General features: G+C 45.1%; 1 protein-coding gene across 1 annotated transcript in view; it reads left to right on the forward strand.

The window, feature by feature from the left end:
• Window positions 1–15,461, forward strand: part of RBFOX1 (RNA binding fox-1 homolog 1) — a 440,214-nt gene extending 424,753 nt beyond the window's left edge. The window contains exons 12-13 of the mRNA XM_007939608.2: window positions 13,537–13,612; window positions 15,417–15,461. Of these exons, the coding sequence (XP_007937799.1) occupies window positions 13,537–13,612; window positions 15,417–15,461 (121 nt within the window). The remainder of the gene's footprint in view (window positions 1–13,536; window positions 13,613–15,416) is intronic.
• The last annotated feature ends 4,312 nt before the right edge of the window (window positions 15,462–19,773 follow it).

The raw sequence follows: 19,773 nt of genomic DNA on the forward strand, positions 1-19,773 counted from the left end.
GACTTAGTATATAGTCCTCCAATTACATATTGAAAATTCTAGAACAATTTTGAAAAAGTCTCATTGGTCGGACTTATAAATTACATTTGAGACTCTTTCTGCAGTCATCCAGTCACCACTGTACATCTGTGTTGGTTGTCAATCACAGACTCTCCTTTCCAGCAAGCTGGAGAGCTCCCTAAGGAAAATGCAGTCTTAAGAGGGTAGAAGTCTTATTGGAGGCAGGACGGAAGACCATAGTCTCTTCTAGGATTAAAGGGTAGAAATTGAATAGCCATAATTCATGGATCAGGCACTTCTCATAGAACTATGACTGCCTTTTCTAAAGTGCTTACCCCTTTGGGTGAAACAGGTCTCCGTTCTTGGCAGGCTGCTTCTTGGGAGCATACGGTATTTACATGTCCTCCAAAGAACTTACTCGCTCCACCCTGATACTGCCATGCCTGTGTTTGAAATTACTCTGTCTTGCTACCCCTTGAGTAAGGTGAAGATGAGTAAATGAAAACAAATACTCAACCAAAATATCTCCTTGGTTTTCAGGGAAACTATTTTTTCCTTCTCTTCAAATCATAGGGATTTGAAGACATGTGTTCATGAACAAAAAGTTAGCAAAAATCCAATGAAGTTAAAAAGAGGTGAATAAAAACTTAGTGGTGACTTTTGTCAGATGGAAGAGAAACATAGAAAAATACTAATCTCGAAGCATATATGGTTTTGTTTCTGTTTCATTGCTATAGAAGTGAGTAGAGTTTTCAACTGAACATTAAATTCTAGAGAACTTCCCAGTGGTAGCTCCATTTATATCTTAGCGTGTACCTGTGGAAATAGTAAAACTTTCTTATGATGTTTTACGAAATAGTCAATCGCTGGGTAATTTTTGAAGCGCGGAAACATTTGAACAAGACCAATAAACTAAGACCAAAGAAATACGTGTATATACACATATCTTAATTTCGGAGGACCAAAATTAGAGGGGAATTTTGTAAATGAGAACCAAAGCCTTTCTATTGTTGCTTCTGAGGCTTTTATGACCCCGGCCAATTTCATGGGAGAGTTTTCATAATCTTCGTGGCCCCAACTTCCTTCTCACCAGAGACATAAACAGAACCTCTGAATTAAAACATATTACATGGTGAAAGCGTCACCATCGGAAACATCGTAAGAGAGTTTTATCATTTTTCTGGATGTACCAAATCAAAGTAAAATAGCATATTCTGGTTTTATTTATTTATTTCAATACTGTATCATTACAAAAGAATTTGTCAAGACAGTGTTTATTTTAATAATTAAGTTATCTTACCATCTTTATGTAGTAAGCCTAGTTTGATGATGAAAATATTATCCATAACATGACAGCATGTAACATTCTCTTCAACAGCAATTCTCATTCTTTAATTTTTTATATGCTGCTATAATATTAAAGGCTGGATTCGTATGGTATTCCCTAGCTAGTTGCAGTATATTCTTTCTTCCTAATAGTAGTCTATTATTTTATTTATTTAGATGTCATCCCCTTTTAGCATAGAATCCCACCCCTGCACAATTTGAAGGGCCTTAGTCTTGGCAACAGATCCTGGCATGACGTTTTGGTAACAAGAGTGTTAATATTCTAGTGCAACAGCTTGTCCATGGTCCATATTCTGACATCACCATGATTTTGTTGACGAGACCTTGCATGCCTATTCCATGATCTCTCTAAGCCCTCTAAACCCGAGGTACATCAACACATTTCCTTGCAACATCCATTCAAATGCAGCACCCTGCCCCTCCCATCTGTACACATTGAACCAATTGGCAGAGAGCACATTTCCCCCTGAGCAAGCAGTATTGTGAATTTTATCTTCTCTTCCAGAAATCAGTTCGTCTTCGTTGCAGCAGATGAAATTTCTTGTAACACCTCTGCAGGTAACAAACATTGCTACTTCTTGATGCATCCATCCAATCCAGTATCCTTTTTTTTTTTCCCCCTTCACATGCTGCAGTTGGTCACTCCAGAAAGCTTAGTTTAAAAAAAAAAAAAAAAGAGGGGAAAAAAAATAAGAAATAACAATGTCTGTGTATCTTTGGAGGCTAGCCGAAGCCTTCAGGCTCGGCTCTATAAAAAGACATTAGACATTTTGCTGACTTGGATGTTTCATTTCCAGTTTTAATAATACATAATCCAGGAAAGTAAGACTATATTGAATGGAGCCATGAGAAAATTGTATGGTGTAATCAGCACTCGTGCTAAAATACTGAGCAGGGGAGCTGAGGGGCACAGACGTGTGACTTCAATGTTTTTGGCGTGCTATGTCTGGGCTCCTGCACATTACTTTGCGAATTACTCGGGCTCTCTCTGGAATGGCTGATATGTACCATAGGCCCCAAAAGACCAGATCTACAAACTTCAAGACATTGGGGTGTATATTGAGCGCTGTCATATATGAAGGGGGTCTTCACTCTGTGAGCTAAAGATCCTCTATTTCTTTTATTTTGAAACGTATCAAGTAGTAGGACCCGGGGAGACAGAGCCTTTGTCTTTGAAATCAGGACATTGGCAAAGAGAACTTGCCTAGTTGCTGATGGGTCCGTGAAAATAATGCCTGTCTGTTTGCTTTGATGTGGTTCAGAACAGTTCAATGAGAACTTTCATTAGCATGGAATTACTCGATTAAATGCCAAGATAGGTGAGTGCCTTAACTAACACCAGATATCCTTATTTTTTTCAAGCCTAAATATGACACGCACAGTTATGAGGAAATCTTACCAAATGTGTGCTTTTAGGCAACAAGGGGACTTTACAACCCATCCACACATAGCATAGTTCAGTTGGCCATGGACTTCAAAAACATCCTTTAAACCAAAACTTACCAGTAAGACACTTACCTGTTCCTAGTCACATTTTATCAACGAAGCTGTAAAGAAAGGATTATTGGCTAATACTTCACTCCCTGCTAGTCTTTGAGGAGCATGAACAAAAGGAAGGACAAAGAGCTAGGAACTTATTCCCAGCCCTCTCCGTTCTCCTAGTCAGGGCCACAGCAAACCCCGTCCCAGTTGATTGATAGAGTCGGTCTCAGTATTTTGAAGGCTTTTCAGAGTTTTAACCCATGAGCTCAAGAGGTATGCCTGCCTAGGTTTGAAAGCAAGAGCTTCATTCCATTTCTGTAAAACCCCTTTGATAATGCCCCTGCCATTCTCTTCTCTCAACCACTAATCTCAAAACATCTCTGCTTCTCCCTGTCGGAGCCAGCAAAAATCCTTAACACTATGCTAATGCCTAATAGTAGATCAATAGATGCATTGCTGGGGGTGACAGTGTAATGTTCCCAGGATTCAAGAGATGCTTAACATTTTCAGAGCCTCAAGAGACTAAAGCATGCAATTACAAGGGGAGAGCTTGGGATGGGCGTAGGGGTGGGGAGGAATGCCGATTGAAAATGGTAACAGATGGCGTGTGTGGATACATGATATTCAGAGCCTTTGGCTTCCCTGTTAAACTGTATGCATGTGCCACCATTGCTAGGTTACAGCTTGACGTCGTACATCGAGCCCTGAAAAGTCATCATATGTAAGGTAGATAGATAGTGGTTTCGTCACATCACTTAACAAACCCTCCCCCTTCAAAGCCGTGGCCCACACACAATACTCCTGAAGGAAGCCAAGATGATTGAAGTTTGCATGACTATGTTAGTGCTTTCAGCTACCTTATCTAATTTGTAATGGCTGCTCAATAAACTCTTAATGAATTGCTATTGATCAGATTTCAGATTGCGAGAGCTACCCCTGTCCCTTTGATGGCCATATTAATGACATGCTGTATGCTCCATAAGGTTCAAAGATGAACTCTGGAATGTTGAATCAAGCATGAAAAAGAAGACAGCCCTACGTATCAAATGTCAGATCACTGCCCCAGCCAGTCCACCACACTCACTGAGTGAAAACTCAAGAATCAGGACTTAGCCGCCAACAAAATTGTAAGGCATCACTTCAAGGAATGTCTCCCAGGACCCTGTCTCCTTAATGCTGGAATACCCAGTGTACCCATATTCTAAACAGTAACCCATGAGCTCTCCTTTCTGGACCCAGACAGGTCCTTAGGGGCAAGTCTGTTGAATCCTAGTATCTAGTGGGTTTCAGGATTTGACTCAAGTCAAAGTCACCTCTTCTTAAATGGTGAAAGAAATCAACAAGATGCTAAAAACCCAGTTTGAGGGACCTGGTGGATGTCATACCTGACATGCTGCTGGACAGAGGGTGTTTTTTGCACAGCTGCCAACAGAGGAAGAGCTGGCCAGAGTCTTCATTTGGTCTGTGGCTAAGAACAGAGATGGCAAGATAAAGATCATGAAGCAGCAGCAACAGTAGCACCTAAAGGTTTTCCCCCAGTTTCTGAAGGAACGTGATGATTTTCTCTTGAGTCTGTTGTGGAGGACGCCAGAATGTCTGTTGAGCTTCTGCCGCACAGAATAAATGTTTTTCATTAACATTTGTGGCTAGGAGACTGCACTTGCAAGGAGATTTATTGTCTTCCTTGGCTCCAACAATGGTATTAGCTTTGTGTTACTCTGGTCGCTCCTGAAGGACTTGAGTTTATTGGGACACCGCTGGAGACTGACATTTTAACAAGAGGGCAGAATACCAGCCAATGCGATTGCAATCCAACTCAGAACACCAGCCAATGCGATTGCAGCCCAACTCATCTCCCTTTTTATGGCTGGTATGCCCCATGGTCATTTCCACTCCTGGATGAGGAAACTGGCTCAGAGAAGGAAAGAACAGCTGGCGATTACTCAGCAAGGAAGTGGCAAAGGGAAGGTTTGCCTCTAGTAGTTCTAGCCCAGAAGAATCCTGACTACTCTTTAACTCCGCTTCTCTCTGCTGATGTTAAAGAATCTGTGAGAGACACAAGCAGAGAGCCACCTCTGTGCTCCTACAGATTATGAAACTAGAGCTGGGGTGCCCTGATAACGTCAAAGCATGATGGGAAATTAATAGGGATGTTGGTACAGTGGTAGTCGGGACGCCGAGAAGTTCAAACAGACTTTCCAAGAGGAGGGGGGCCTTGAGCTCAACAGCAAAGAAGAGAGAGCATGGGTCTTCTATTGGGGGAGCCACCCCATGGTGGAAGAACCTCTTGGCCAAAAGCAGATCTAATTGTGTTTTCTCAGCTCCCAGGCAGTGGTTGCTAGCCGGATGAATCCAGAATCAAGGTTCTCAAATGGTGCTCTGTGGGGACTTGGTAGACCAGGAGGTTTGGAACTGCTTAGAGAGGGCACAGAAAGGGTGATGCAGTCTGACTTGCCACGGGCAATATGGCCGATGCTTGTAGATTGCACAGGTTGGCGATTTATGTGTGTAGCTGTGGACAGAGTTCAGATGACAGGAATCCATGTGCATAAGCAAACGCTGGCTTCCCATTTAGAAGTCAAAGGACCTAGAAGATGCTTTCCTTTTGGCTTTGGGGCAGGGGTTCGTGTGTGTGTGTGATTTATGAAGACAATCAGTCTGAACGGCCATGTATGCAGAAAGGTCACAGCCATGTAGAGATAAGTCCACACAGTTCATTTTGGAGAATTTCTTTCCTTTATTTTTGGAGACTTGGCTGCATTTTGAGCTGTTGTCTGGATGTTTCAAGTTGAGGGAGTGGTCCAGTTCCCTTACTTTAAGTATCTTCAGACACTTTCAGAATACAAGCATTTGGTCCGCCCTATGGTCTGTGTGGCTCTTCATCCCCAGTCCACCCAAGTCATTCTCACCTTCTTTCCAGAAGATTCTTCCTACTGCAGCAAATCAATGTATGTAGCTCCAAGCCCCGGGAACCCACTCATTTCTTTCTCATTGGCACTAATAGTCTCTCTGTGTCTCTGGAAGATGAAGGGAGAAGAAGGAAGACGTTAGCTTTCTTGACTTGAACAACAACTGGAAGAGTTGCCCAGAATCTTGGCCATTATTCCCACAGTGGCTTCTCAAACTGGTGCACACCAGCTTATCCCAAACCATAAAGCCTGAAAGTTATGGACCTCTATGGTTTGGGAGTTCTGGTGGCACAGTGCCTAGGGCATCTGACTGCTAACCAGAAGGCTGGCAGATCAAACCTACCAGCCCCTCTTCAGAAGGAAGTTTGGGCAATCTACTTCTGTAGATACCGCCTCAGAAACCCAAGGAGGGGTCGCTATGAGTCACATCTGACTCGATGGCAGTGAGTTGAGTGAGTTTTTATGGTTTGGAAGTGGAGGGTTTGCCTTTTCTGTTGCCTGGTAGATGCTTGTTTGCTTGTGGACGATTTTAGAAACGCTCCGGTCAGGAAATGGAAATACCTTCTATGGGCTCCCTCCATCCTTGGATGGGAGGAGGGCTTTTGTCTCCATCTTGAGCTGGCAGGAGCCTCACAAGCCAAGGGGATGGTCAGATTCTCCCACCACAGAATTACTGAGGGATTTGTCAGAATCCTCCTGTCTCTTTCAGAGTATCATGTGTTTTTTGCTGCATTTTTGTCTTGTTTTTAAATTTATCTTTAGGGATAAGTATGGACTGGGTTGACTGGGAAAGTATAAATGTCCATAACACTGAAGTGTGGAAAACAGACTGATTTGCAGTTGGATTGGGGAAGGAACTAATGCAATGGTTAGAGCAGAGCTGAGGGATGTAGAAGCCTTTGTCCCACCCCCACCTCGCTCTCTTCTCCTCTTTCTGTCTGGTATTGATTGTGGCTCCTTCCAGCCGCTGAGACTTGCTGAGAGCAGAGCATTTTGCCCAGGCGTGGAAAACATCTGGTCTGCAACATGAGCTCTGGATGGGGGCAAATCAACTCTCAATGACTTAGACCAGCTACAGTGGAAACAAAAAGGTTGTCTTAAAAAGAGCCCTTCATTTTCATTTGGGAAAGTCTCCAAAACTCCCAAAGTGAGGATGATGAAATGGGATGCCAGTCTGGGTGAGATGAGAAGCACTTCTTCCTGGGTCCAGGTGAGCCTCTGCTCGCTCCCTTCTCACCTATGTACCATAGACAGCCCAGACCAGGCCCCACATCTGGACGCTCGCTCCAATGGGCCTTGCTGAGACCCACACCTCTGTTGATCCTCTCTAGGAAAGATAACGGATTCTTCTCAAACTAGCAGGCTCTCTGCACCCTGGGGTCATGGTGTGGTGCCCTGCTTGTGTACTGTGTGGCAGGTTTGTGACTTGTGTGGGTCCATTTGAACTCAGGAGCAGAAGGGCACTGCAGCCCCCAGTGCACTGCTGAGATTTGGGGCCACCCGTTCTGATCACCGGTCAGGTGTCTCATTTTAAATTCATGCTCTGCAGCACTTCACACAGTAGTAGGCCCAACCTTTATAACTCCCTGCAGCAGTTGTTCTGTCTAGAAGTCTAAGCCACATGGTGACCCTCACCTGAGTGATCAGAATATTCGACTCACCTTTCTGCCCCACAGGAAGTCCCCACAGGCTTCTCTGGAGCAGGAGACATGGAGAGGTGATGCTAAAGACTAAAAGGTCCCAGGTACACAAAGAGGTACACAAAGGCTCTTAAAGAACTAGACAGAGTGACATCACTGTTGTTACTGACAGCGTAAGAAAACCACGTGATGGTTAAAATTCTGGTACAGTAGTCCTATGCCATCCCATTGCATTTCATTAGCACCTAGGTTGTTTCAACTGGATTTGATGTTAAGTAATATTTACATTTCCCAGTGGAAGTAACAAAACAAACACAGGTACACATTTTCCATTCAATAAGGAGCATACTTTATTGAGTTTATGCACACATCATCTTAAGTTGAAATACGGCAAATAGATCTTGTTGGCTGTTGCCATTGAGTCATCTCCAACTCATGGTGATCTAACATAAACAGAATGACATGTGGTCTGGCACCAGCTTCCTGATCATGGGTATGTTGGAGTCCATTGTTGAAGCTGTTGGCTCAGTTCATCTTGGCTTTTCCCTGCCTTTCTGCAACATCATCCTTCCTATAACTCGTAAATTAGATACCCACCCCAAAAGTAGTGAGTAGTAGAGCTGTAGGTGATCGGAAGGGGATAGATTCTTTGAGGTGCTTCTGTAGACAAAAAGTCTCAGCAGACAGGCATGATGACAGGCATGATTTGTGAAATTCCATAGAAAAATCTTTTTGTGTCATCTAGAGTGCTTTTGCATGCATCCAAAAGCTGTAGTGGTGTAGGGGTTGAGGCATTGGGCTGCTAACCAAAAAAGTCAGTGTTTTGAATCTATGGAAGAAAAATGAGGCACTCATCAGCTTGTGTAAAGATTTATAGCCTTGGAAACCCAATGGGGGGGGGGCTGTAAGTCGAAATTGTTTCAATGGCAGAGAGTTTGTGGGTTTTTTTTGTGTGTTTATCAGTCATTGGGTGTCTTTGGATGCATCTTATCCATGAATAAAATGCTTGGCCAGAATCATCCCATTTGACTAGTAGAGACAATGAGGCTGAGGCTCCCAGCGAGTGACATGCCTGAGCCATTCAGTAAGGCTGTTGCACTGGCAGAACTGAAACGTGGGTCTTCTCACCCCCAAGCTCTTTGTTCTTTGTTCTCCCACTGGTCTTGGGCTGCGCCTTGGTTTTAGTTTTTGTTCAGGCCAAAGGTTGTACTCGTGTAACTATGATGATTACATGCTCTGATGAAACTACACAGGAAGCAGTGATGTTCTGGTGCTTTGGTTTGGTTTTCCCTAAAGGGTTTTGATGAGCTTTTTTGGAAACTTAGCCAGCGTTTTGTGAACTCTCAGGGGTGATGGGAAATTACCCTGTCTCCTTGTAGAGTCCCCAGAAATGTTTATTTTGAGCATCTCCAAGGATATGGAATTTCTATGGGAGCAGCCAACCTTGAGTTTTTAGAAAGCAAACCCAAGAGAATGCTTGCTACTGACAGATTTGTCATTGTGGAGATGCCTATCTTCCCCAGCCACCTTTCTCTCTTCTCTGTGCCTCTTTCTGTCCTCACTCAATGCGTTGGCTTGGCTCCTCTGGAGCTGACTTTTCCTGAGGGAAAAGGAAAAGAGGTAAAATTAGAAGAGCTTTTCTAAGCCCCATGGGGGGGGGTTGGGCAGTGTCCTTGAGAAATGATGACCAAGACATCTCTCCAGGGAAGTGACATTTGATCTGACTAGTAAGGGATGAAAAGCAGCAATGCCAAGGCCTCCAGGTGAGAATGAACTTGCAGGTGTACAGATGGTACAAATGAGGCCATGGTGCCCGGAGCACAGTAAGCAACAGGTGGTCATCAGGTGCCACTGGTGGACTTTGAGTCATGGCAACCTTACATCCAACAGAATGAAACCTTGCCCAGTCCATCTCAGTAAGGGTTGCTCTGGTCTCTGCAAATATGATGTCTTCCTCACCTTATTTTTAGAAGTGGATCACCAGGCCAGAAGCTCCACTGAGACCTGTCCACTGTGGGTGACCCAGATAGTATTTGTAATACCAGTGGCATAGCTTCTAGCCTCACAACGATGGGCAAGGCATCACAGTACCACAGACTGACTGACAGATGAATAATGGAAGGAAAGAGTAGAGGGGCATGGGCCAGCTCATGGAAGTGTGGATTGATTGGATCATAGGATCAATGGAAAACTATCGAACGGTTTTGGGCAGAGGAGTGCGGTGATCAGATGTCAATGGAGATATAAGTAGCTATTGGGCTGATAGAGAAACAAGGAGACTGGATTTAAGGCTGTGGAATTGGCTCTGACAATATGCTAGTGGTTTTGATTGAGGGTGGCAATAGTGTGATTGGAGTCAAGGGGCAGATCTAAGAGATCATCTGGAATTGCTAACAGATGGGAGAAGGAGAGAAAACACCCTGTCATTGCACTAGTGCTTGCTTTGGTCAGGGATGGCAGCAATGCACTGGGCAGGTCCAAATATGGCGGCCGTTAAGACATGGGCCCGGCCTTCCCATTGCTGTGCTTGGGTTTGCCCGTCTTGGGACTGTGCTTAGCCAGCACTGAGGTTGGAGACGTGCCTGCTACATATGCTACGAAAGCAGTGCTTAAGACCACATCCTCACTCATAACCTTGAGTCTAAATGGTGGTGTCACACAAGGGCATGTTTAGAAATTAGCATTTGAAAAGAAACCTCTGTGCTTTCAGTTTAAGCTGACATGGTTCCTTTTCCTCCGTGGAAATGAACTTTATTAATCATAATAAAGCCATCCGCTTCTGAACGGGGAGGTCACCCTGAGGAGAGGAGGAGACTGCTCATTGGTGAGGATTAGTTGAGCACTGGGGTATTTTTGTTCAGCTTTAGAAGCGAGAATACTGCCACCTCATTGACTTGGGTTTTCCACAACGGCTGAAGTTATGCCCAGTAACTTTTCTACAAAGAAGGATTTGCCTTAAGAGTATGTGGTAAGGAAAGGGAGGAGCTAGGTTTGCATTAAGCACAGGCACATCATCATCTCCCAAAACAAAGGAGTTTCTGCCACAAGAAAGCCATTCTTCAAAATTAAAAAAAAAAAAAAAGGAATTGCTCAGAGTTAGCATCTTTACCTTGTTCTGAATGGATAGCAGGTCAAGATACCACTTGGGGTTGCCAGGATTTTCCCTTCACAGTTGATGACTTGGTCATAGACCCAGCTTTGTCCTGGGAAAAGAACATTCAAAATAACCCTGTTAGATTTTTTAGTTTTTCTCTAGACTCATGACAAATTTTGTTTGAAGTGAAAATTAATGCCAAACTGGGCTCACATTTCCTCTAACCCCTTTTAGTATCTACTTCTAGTTGTCGTTGCTGCCAAGTCATTTCCAACTCACAGTGACCTTGTGCGTGCGGAGTAAAACTGCTTCACGGGATGGTCAGGGCTGTGACCTTTGGAGGTAGATCGCCAGTCCTATCTTCCAAGGCACCTCTGGGTTCAAACCACCAATGCTTCTGCTAGTAGTCAAGCACTTAACCATTCACATCACCTGGGAACACCACTGTGTCTAATCTATGTCTAGTTAAATGAAAAGTAAGAGGGAGTTGACAGCCTCTCCTGGATTATACTCATTGCTTTTTGAAGCAGGTGGTAACACAATAGTAAAGTGCTTGGCTCCTAACCAAGGTTGGCTGTTCAAACCTACCCAGCAGGTCCATGAGCAAATGACCTGATGATCAGCTCCCATAAATGTTAGAGCCTAGAAAGCCCTAGGGGGCAGTTCTACTGTCACATGGGGTCACTGTGAGTCAGAATCAACTAACAGCAACAAAGAGGGCTTAGAAGTTAGGACCTGTTCAAGGAGAACTTGGTAGAATCAAAAATTTTTCAATTTGGGTTTTCTTGGAGTCTGAAAGTTGGAAGCCTTTCCTCACCTTGCCAGGCTCCAAGGTATAAGCAACAGAGTCAGATCCCTTGCACACATTCTCATGCTCACCAGTTAGGAGATAGAAGACTAGACTGAAAATGAGAGGATAGGGCAAGGGCAGGATCAAGGACCAGTCCAACTGAACTCCAAGGAATAGGAAGTGAGCTTAACGTGGCTAGTACACACAAACCATTTCTTCCTGCCATGCCCCTTTCAAGAAAATTCAAAGTGAGAGGACCTGTTGGAAACCCAGGTGGAGCCCTGGTGAGGAGGTGGTCCTCCAGCCCAGAACAAAGCCCTCAGCCCCAGGAAGCCAGCGAGAGGCCACTGGTGGTTGAGGGGCAGAATACTCCCCTTCCATGCAGGAGACCTGGGTTCCCTTACAGCCCTGCCCCTCAAGCGCATCCACCACTCACCCATCAGGGGAGGCCTGGGGGGTGCAGGATCAACAGGGTTGCCTTCTGCCACACACGGCACCCCCGTGAGTCCAGGGCCAACCCTATGGCAACTAATAACAAAGCATCTCAAGGAGGGTTGAGGAAAGATGGGGTGCAGCCCTACAGGATCAGTAAAAACTCCTCTCCTGCTTGGACATTACTGCTAACCCCCTGCCCCCAACCTGCTCGTGAGCACCCTCCCTTGTGAAATCATTTGCACAGGGTCTCCATGCTAGGCCATGCTTGGAGGAGAGGCAGCCTGAGGCCACCTCGGGGTCGATCAGTTCCAAAGTAGCAACATTCATTCTACCTCCAAGAGGATATCTGGCAGGTCAGGTGAGCAAGGCTACCTGACACAGTACAAAGGCAGAAGAGTTGGCCTCAGAGACTCCTCTACCGGTTGTGTGGCCTGGAGCAAGTGGCTGACCTCTGGACTGACTCCATCCTCTGACAGGTTGCCTGTTGAGCAGGCATCCACCTGGCTCCTGTCCTGTCTTCATTTTTATTCTACTGGTTGCACTGGAAGCCATGGCAGAGGGGAGATGATAGGAGAACCAACTAGTTGCCACTGAGGCAGTTCCAACTCATGGCAACCCCATGTGTGTGTCAGAGTAGAACTGTACCCCATATTCCAAAGCTGATCACCAGGTCTTTTTTCCAAGTTTCTCTAGGTAGGTTGGAACTACCAACCTTTAGAGTAGTCATTGCTCCACCCAGGCCTATCTCTCTATTATGCATAGTGGCAGAGTGCCTGAGGCATTTGACTACTAACTAAAAGGCTGATGGTTCAAATGCACCAACCCCTCCTCAGACAGTAGATGGGGTGATCTACTTCTATAGAGAGTGTTGTTGTTATGGGCTGTCGGGTCGGCCCCGACTCACAGTGACCCCTCCTTGGGTTTCCGTGGCAGTATCACTATAGAAGTAGATTGCCCCATCTTCCTTCAGAGGAGTGGAGAGTTGGCCTCAGACTCTTGGGCTTGAACCGCCAGCCTTCTGGTTAGCAGACAAGTGCCTTAGGCGCTGTGCTACCAGAGCTCCCTGTCTGTAGAGATACCACCTCAGAAACCCAAGGAGGGGTTGCTATGAGTTGGAAATGACTGGACAGCACAAGTTTTTTGTGAGTTTGTAATTAAGTTAGGTGCAGAAGGAGCCCTGGTGTTGCAAATGTTAAATGCTAGGCTACTCGCCCAAAGGTCGGCAGTTCAAACCACCCCCTTCCCCAGCAGTTCCCTGGGAGCAAGACCAGACCAACACTGCCATACAGACTACAGCCAAGAAAACCCTCTGGTTCTATCACATGGGGTTGCCATGAGGGGAAGTAGTTGACTCCGGAGCATCCAAGACAACAGATACAGATACATACATACAAACACATCTGTCTTATACTATAAGGATCCCCAGTGGTGCAGTGGGGAAGCATTTGCTGCTAACTGAAAGGTCGCTGGTTTGAACCCACCCGCCACTCCATGGAAGAAAGATGTGTCTGTCTGCTTCTCTACAGACTGACAGCCGTGCTGACCCAAGGGGGGCTGTTCCACTCCACCCTGGAGAGTTGCTGAGAGTCGGAGTCGACTCGACAGCACTGGATTTCAGTTGGTTGTTGGTCTGGCTCTGTTACATCGTATGTTGAAAGCCCTGGTAATGGGTGATGGAACACGTGTGCACAGACGCACTCGTCTCACACTACGCCGCAGCAGACAGTCTGTTTCTCACTTCTGGGGCTGCGTAGGGCCCCCCCAACCCTATGTTAGGGTTGCTGCCACTATGGCGCACAGCCTGTGCCGGACTCACCCTGCCCTCTGTCTTCCTTCCAGTTACGGACGAGTTTATGCTGCCGACCCCTACCACCACACACTTGCTCCAGCCCCCACCTACGGCGTTGGTGCCATGGTGAGTACCACCGCCTCCCCCTTCCTTCCTCACGTCTTCCGGTCGCCCTTCCCTTCCCCCAGCTGGGACCTTCGTCTGGGTTGACGCTTGACGTCCTCTCACTTCCCCTTAATTGAATTTGTCTCTTGTGCTAACAGCAGCTAAAATGCCACATTAATCCTCCCAGTAAACTTGATAAATGTCTTAATTTCTTGGCAATGTAGTGCATGTAAGTTATTATATTTCTAATTTTGCAAGTCTCACCTAGCAGAGCACTAACCTTAATGAAATAATTAGTCATTTTGATAATTAAATCCATCACTAACGGAATGCAGTGCCAATGCAGACCTTTGTTTTCTTTTTTGTTTCCCTCCCTTGCTGCTCATTCACATAGCCCCAAGGTTCCAGCCCCAGCACAGACTTCAGAGGAGCTAAGCTGCACCCTTCCAGACCTCTGCTGTCAGGCAGCTGAAACTCTGACTGCCTCTCCTCCCCTCTTACAATTCATGTTCAAAGTCATAGTCGCCCAGGAGAGAAAATAGACAGAGGGGCACACTTTGTGTGTGTGCCTAGTGCAAGGGGTTAGAAGGAATCAGCTGGGTTTGGGGGTTGTCTTTTCTTTCTTTCTTTCTTTTTTGGGAGGGAGGTCCTGGGTTTTTGCTTTGGGGAGGGTGGGGGGAGGGCAGGGGGAATTGCCTGTACTTGTTGAAACTTCTATGCACTAAAATTCTTGAGTACAGTAAGACGTGCCCATCACGTGAGAGTGTATACAATCACGGCACAGCTTTGGCATGCAGTTTTCTGCTTGGATCAAGAATAACAGTCCTTACCTGACCAAGAAATCCCCCAGGGCATTCGTTTGAATAGCCAGTACTTTCAGCCCAAGGGAATAGTTAAGTGCCACCTCATAGCCATGTAAAGCCATGTCCAGACAATCCACTGTCGCTTGGTCATCGAGACGCAGCCATGATCTGGAAAGAGATGATCTTGCACAAGCTCAGTCACATCAAGCCGTCCGTCTGTCCGCTACCCCTCGAGGTCCAGGGCCGTGCCCAGCCAGGTCCAGGAAGAAATAGATTTCCATTCAACCCCTCTGCTTGCACACCTCCTCCGCTTGAGGAATGTGCTAGAAAGGAGCGTTGAATGAATCATGAATCCATTCAGGAATGAGTCCATTCAGGGACCTGTCCAAATCCACCCTCTCGAGTATCAGTTGGTCTTCTCCCAATAGAACATAAAACCCACACCTATTGCCATTCACTCGATCCCGACTCATCGCGACCCTCTAGGACAGAGTAGAGCTGCCCCCTCAGGGTTCCCGAGGCTGTCACCTCTATGGCAGTGGACTACCACTTCTGGTGGTTCCGACTGTGACCTTTCGGTTCACAGACGAGTGCTTACCCAGTGCGCCACCAGGGCTCCTTCACTGCAACATAGCATTAATTCATCAAGCAAACAAAAGGAGACAGTGCAAGTCCCAAACCCGTCCATTACCGAGTTTGTAGCAGGGTCCTTCTAGCTACCGGGATTGACAGACAGACCTTGTTCTCCAGGGATTTTCTACGTAAGGAACCAGTGGGGGACGTCAGGATTGGCCCCAAGCTCTCCAAGAATGTCCTGGGATGGGTAGGGGTGCCTCCGTTTTGGTTGGTTTTAAGTGTCTATCTTTGCCATTAGTCTTTTTGATGATCCACGTGTTGCAAAAGGAAAATGTCAAACACCCACCCCTCAAATTGCTTTGTTTCAGAATGCTTTTGCACCCTTGACTGATGCCAAGACTAGGAGCCATGCTGATGATGTGGGTCTCGTTCTTTCTTCATTGCAGGCTAGTATATACCGAGGGGGATACAACCGTTTTGCTCCATACTAACTGACAAAACCATAAAAACCTTCCAAGGTGGGGAGAAAGGAAGCTTTCCGAGGCCTGGGTATTGCAATACATGCAGTAGTGCATCATTTTAGCAACTCTGAAAAAAAAGAAAAAAAAAACAAAAAAAGAAGCTAAACTAAAAAAAAAAAGAGGAAAAAAAATTACATTTTTTATCTTATACCTCAGATATTTTGTTCTGTGTATTTTAATATTGTGGGTCTTTCATTTCTGAAGATTCCGTAGTTCAGTTGCTGGCTGTAGGAGTTTTTGTGGTTGAACTAGAGAGACGCTAGATATGCATAAAAAAAATAATAACTGGTTTAGGGCCATATCCAGAGTGCTATATCGTGTAAATGAATTATATATGCCGAATGTAAGCTTACCGGGGTTATCAGCTGTTTGGGAAGAGAGGAAGTGACTATAGTAGTCATTTTTTTCTGCATCTGCATCATTTCAGTTTATGGAAGGAGAAGGGTGGGAGGGGAAAGGGGCTGTGGGGTTTGGCTAAAATTTAAAAAACAAAACAAAACAAACTGATGAATCTATACGACCCACTGCACCAACTATCACATAATACCAGTTCTTAGTTACTCGTCGTCGGTCCAAGCCAAAGGTTAGGTTGTTAAGGAGGTGGCTTCTAGCACCACGTGTGCACTGGGGTTGAAAGAAGCCGTGCCAACCCACCCTTTAAACCATTCCACCCGGCAGTATTCAGCTTCTTATCCTGCCACTAGTTATTTAGGCAAAAGCTGCTAGTTAGGCCATCAATAAGCATTCTTTTTATATTTCTTCCAGTATAAGAAATTATTGATATCATTGCTGACTTTTATATTATGGGAGGGAAAAAAATAACATTAATAAAAAGGTGATGAAAAGCACTGTTTCTATTTTTTTCTTTTTTCCAAAAAAAAAAAGAAAGTAATAAAAACTTAAATTCTTTGTACCAGTTAAAAAAAATGTATAAAATTTACATCTGTGCAGTGGAGTTGTTCAGTTCTAGATACCTTGTATAAGTTTTAGTTTTAGCCGAGTAGAACAACTGTTAGAGACAGACGTATAATTTTTATGGAATTACTGATGATCATCTTCGGATTTCTAGAAGCATTTTACAAGTATTGAAACCATTGAGTAGAGATAATCATGGTATTTTCATCTGCTTGGTATTTTTTGAAACATGGCCGTGTTGTGTGAGCAATCTGCAATTTTTCAGTCCGTGAGAGCCTGCCCTCCTAGCCCAAGGGCTATCTCCAACCCGTATCTTTAGTTCCATCTCCAAGGCCCAGGACACTTGTCAGAAGGAAGCAAAAAAAAAAAAAAAAAAAGTAGGTCCACCCTCTTCATCCCTGAAGAAGAAAGCGTGCCCCCCACTTCTCGGACACGAGGCCAGAGTGGCACAGCTGGAAAATTGCACTTTGTACCGTACTACTTCTGTCTGAACTCTTCATGTTGTCCTGTTTACAAGTTCACCTAAGTTGGGGTGTCTGTCACGGGTCTTCCTGTTTTTGTATTAAGACAACAGCAGCAGCAACAAGCCGGCCCCAATTAGTTTTGCTGCCATAGTTCAATCCTCCTGTGTACGGTGTGGGCCCGATGGCCTACACTTTAGTAAAGTATCAACTTACTGCTGTTAAGCTGCCAATCTGCTGTAACAATTCTGCTTTAAAACAAAACCAGACAAAACTAAGAAAAAAAAAAAAAAAAGACAAAAAAAATAAATCAAAGTGTTTGTGATTCAGCTTTCTCTCATCTTACGTGCATGCAGTTAAGATCAGTTGGGTATTCAGCCATCAATAAAGTTTCACAAGATTCGAACACACAGTTTCTGTAGCTTCAGGAACTCAGACAGATCGTAGGGATCTGGAAAAGAGCAGCCCAAGCCTGGCAACCGTTCTCTTGACCAGACTTCTCCAGGCAGGGAAGGCCATAAGGGGGTGTTTTATACTCAACTGAGACATTCTCATCTCCCTACCTGGAAAACATAAGGTCTAGGGCAACGGTTGCCTAGTTGACGCTTTATACGGAAACTGAGTTGCTTCAAACGCTACTGGCATCCTTCCCCGGAAGGGAGAGAGAGTATAGAGGTCTGGGGAAGGTTGTAAGTGATCTTTCCCCATTGCCTCAGTTTTCACAGGCCCAAATCTGTATTGTGTTTGGAATCACAAACATAGACTTCTTACTGTGTTGGGTCAAGTAAAATTCATTTGCGGTTTTGATTTTCATTGATGAACTGTACTTTTCCCCCATGACTGTATGTAGTTTTAATAAAATCATTTAGAGCAAGTGGGTGCCAACTGATGATTCAGATCTTTTGTTTAAGCACTCCTCCAAGATGCCAATAAGTCATTTTGGATGTAAACGGACATTTTGGATTTTTTTTTTTTAAACAGTATTTATTTGGAATGTTTTCATTTATCTAAATAACTATTGCTATTATGAATTATGGAAAAAAAAAGATTAATATCATGCGTGGCATATAGTGACTTCTTAACACACACATCACACAATCTGCAAACCCAGACAATGTGTATATCTGTCTTTAGAGATTAGTGTTCATATCACTTACAGTGGTTTGTGAATAAAGAAAACTGGTTTGTAATATCAAAAAAATAAAAGCTTAGTCTGAAAAGGTACCCATGACCTGCTGTTCTGAGTCCTTTTGCTTCTCGGGGTTTCTGAAGGACACGGGTGGCTTTGCCTGTGTCCGCCGAGGGGCCGTGGGTGGAAGCTGCCCACGTGAGCAGTGGGCGGGGTGCACTGACTCTCTGGCCCGGAGGGCTCTGGTCCTTACTCATCCTTCCAAAACTCACTGGAACTAGCCCCGGGGTTTAAGAAACAAAAAGATCGGCCTGGCTCTTCCCCAGTGGGGAAGTGCCAGCCTTTGGTATAAAACAAAATGACAACACCATGAATTATGAACCAAGCATGTATTCAAGTTACTAACATTTTGGGGGGATCTTGGATGAGGAAGATGAAAAATTAATGGTGGTAAGTTCCAGAGCTCCTATTAAATACTTACTATGAGCCCCACAGATCAGTATCGTGTGTCCGTTATTTAAATATCTCAGTAATCCTATCAGGGTTTCAGGTTCTACCCCTTCCTATGATCCTAATAACCTCTTAATCCTATCTCATTTAATAACCTGAATATTCTTATCAGGTAGGTAGCATATGGAGAGGTTAAAAAAAAATGGGGACTGTGGACCCAGATGCTCTACATTTAAATCCTGATCCTGCCCTTCTGGGGGTGTCCTGTTGATTCTGACTCCTAAGCTACCCTACGGGACCAAAGCAGAATTGCTCCATTGGGTTTTCAAGGCTATAATTTCTGAGAGCAGATCTATCTTCTGTGGAGCTGTTGGGTGGGTTTGAACTGCTGACCTTTCAGTTCATAGCCAAGCACTTAAACACTGCATCACCCAGGCACCCTAGCAGGTTAAACCAAAGCTCTGCACTGTGTTCCCTATGTGTACGTTCAGGGTGACAGCAGCACCTACCTCCTTAACACACCTAAGGAGAGCAAGAACGTGCTGACAGCAGTAAAAGGCAAGCAGTTACTGACAGGTGAAGAAAGCGAGGCACCAAAAGGTGACTGTACGCCCAAGATCACACGGTGAGCAAGGGGCATGGCCACGGTTCCAGAACGTGTGTTATTAACCAATGCAGGGGCACATTCAAGGTTAGTCCAGCAAGAACTTTCAGTATTCACCCTGGAGGTAAGAAGCCTGACTCTCGGTACCATGGGGAGATCTTGCTTCTCCAGTCCCCATTCCACGCTGCAGCTTGTCTGAACAGCATGCAGTATGACACCTCAGGAATGTTTCATTGTCCCTTCTCTGTCAGCTCCTCATACATAGAACTACACTCCTTACCAAAGGATCCCTGGTGGCGTAATAGTTAATGCTCAGCTGCCAACTGAAAAGTTGGTCGTTCCATCCCGCCAGTCACTCCATGGGAAGAAAGTCCGGGCAATTTGGCCCATAGAAGTGAAAGCCTAGGGGCACTTCTTCCCTGCCATCTGGGGTTGCTGTGACTCCCACTGACTCAATGGTACACAACAACAACAAACCAATGGTGGGGTCCCTGGGTGATACAGATGGGTTAATGTGCTCAGCTGATATGCAGGACTCCGGGAAAAAAGTCTGGGAGAAGACTTCCAAAAACTCAGCCACTGCACACCCTACGGAGCTCGGTGTACCCTGACATTAGTGGGTTCACCATGAGGTAGAACCAACTCAAAACGGTGGGGAACAAGGCAGGTTCTAATCAACTTCTACTACTCTACATCAACTGATCCTTGATGACAGCCTCACCC

Source organism: Orycteropus afer, unplaced genomic scaffold (assembly GCF_000298275.1).
Source record: "Orycteropus afer afer isolate SDZICR_OR568_19922 unplaced genomic scaffold, OryAfe1.0 scaffold00061, whole genome shotgun sequence".
Lineage (NCBI taxonomy): Eukaryota > Metazoa > Chordata > Mammalia > Tubulidentata > Orycteropodidae > Orycteropus > Orycteropus afer.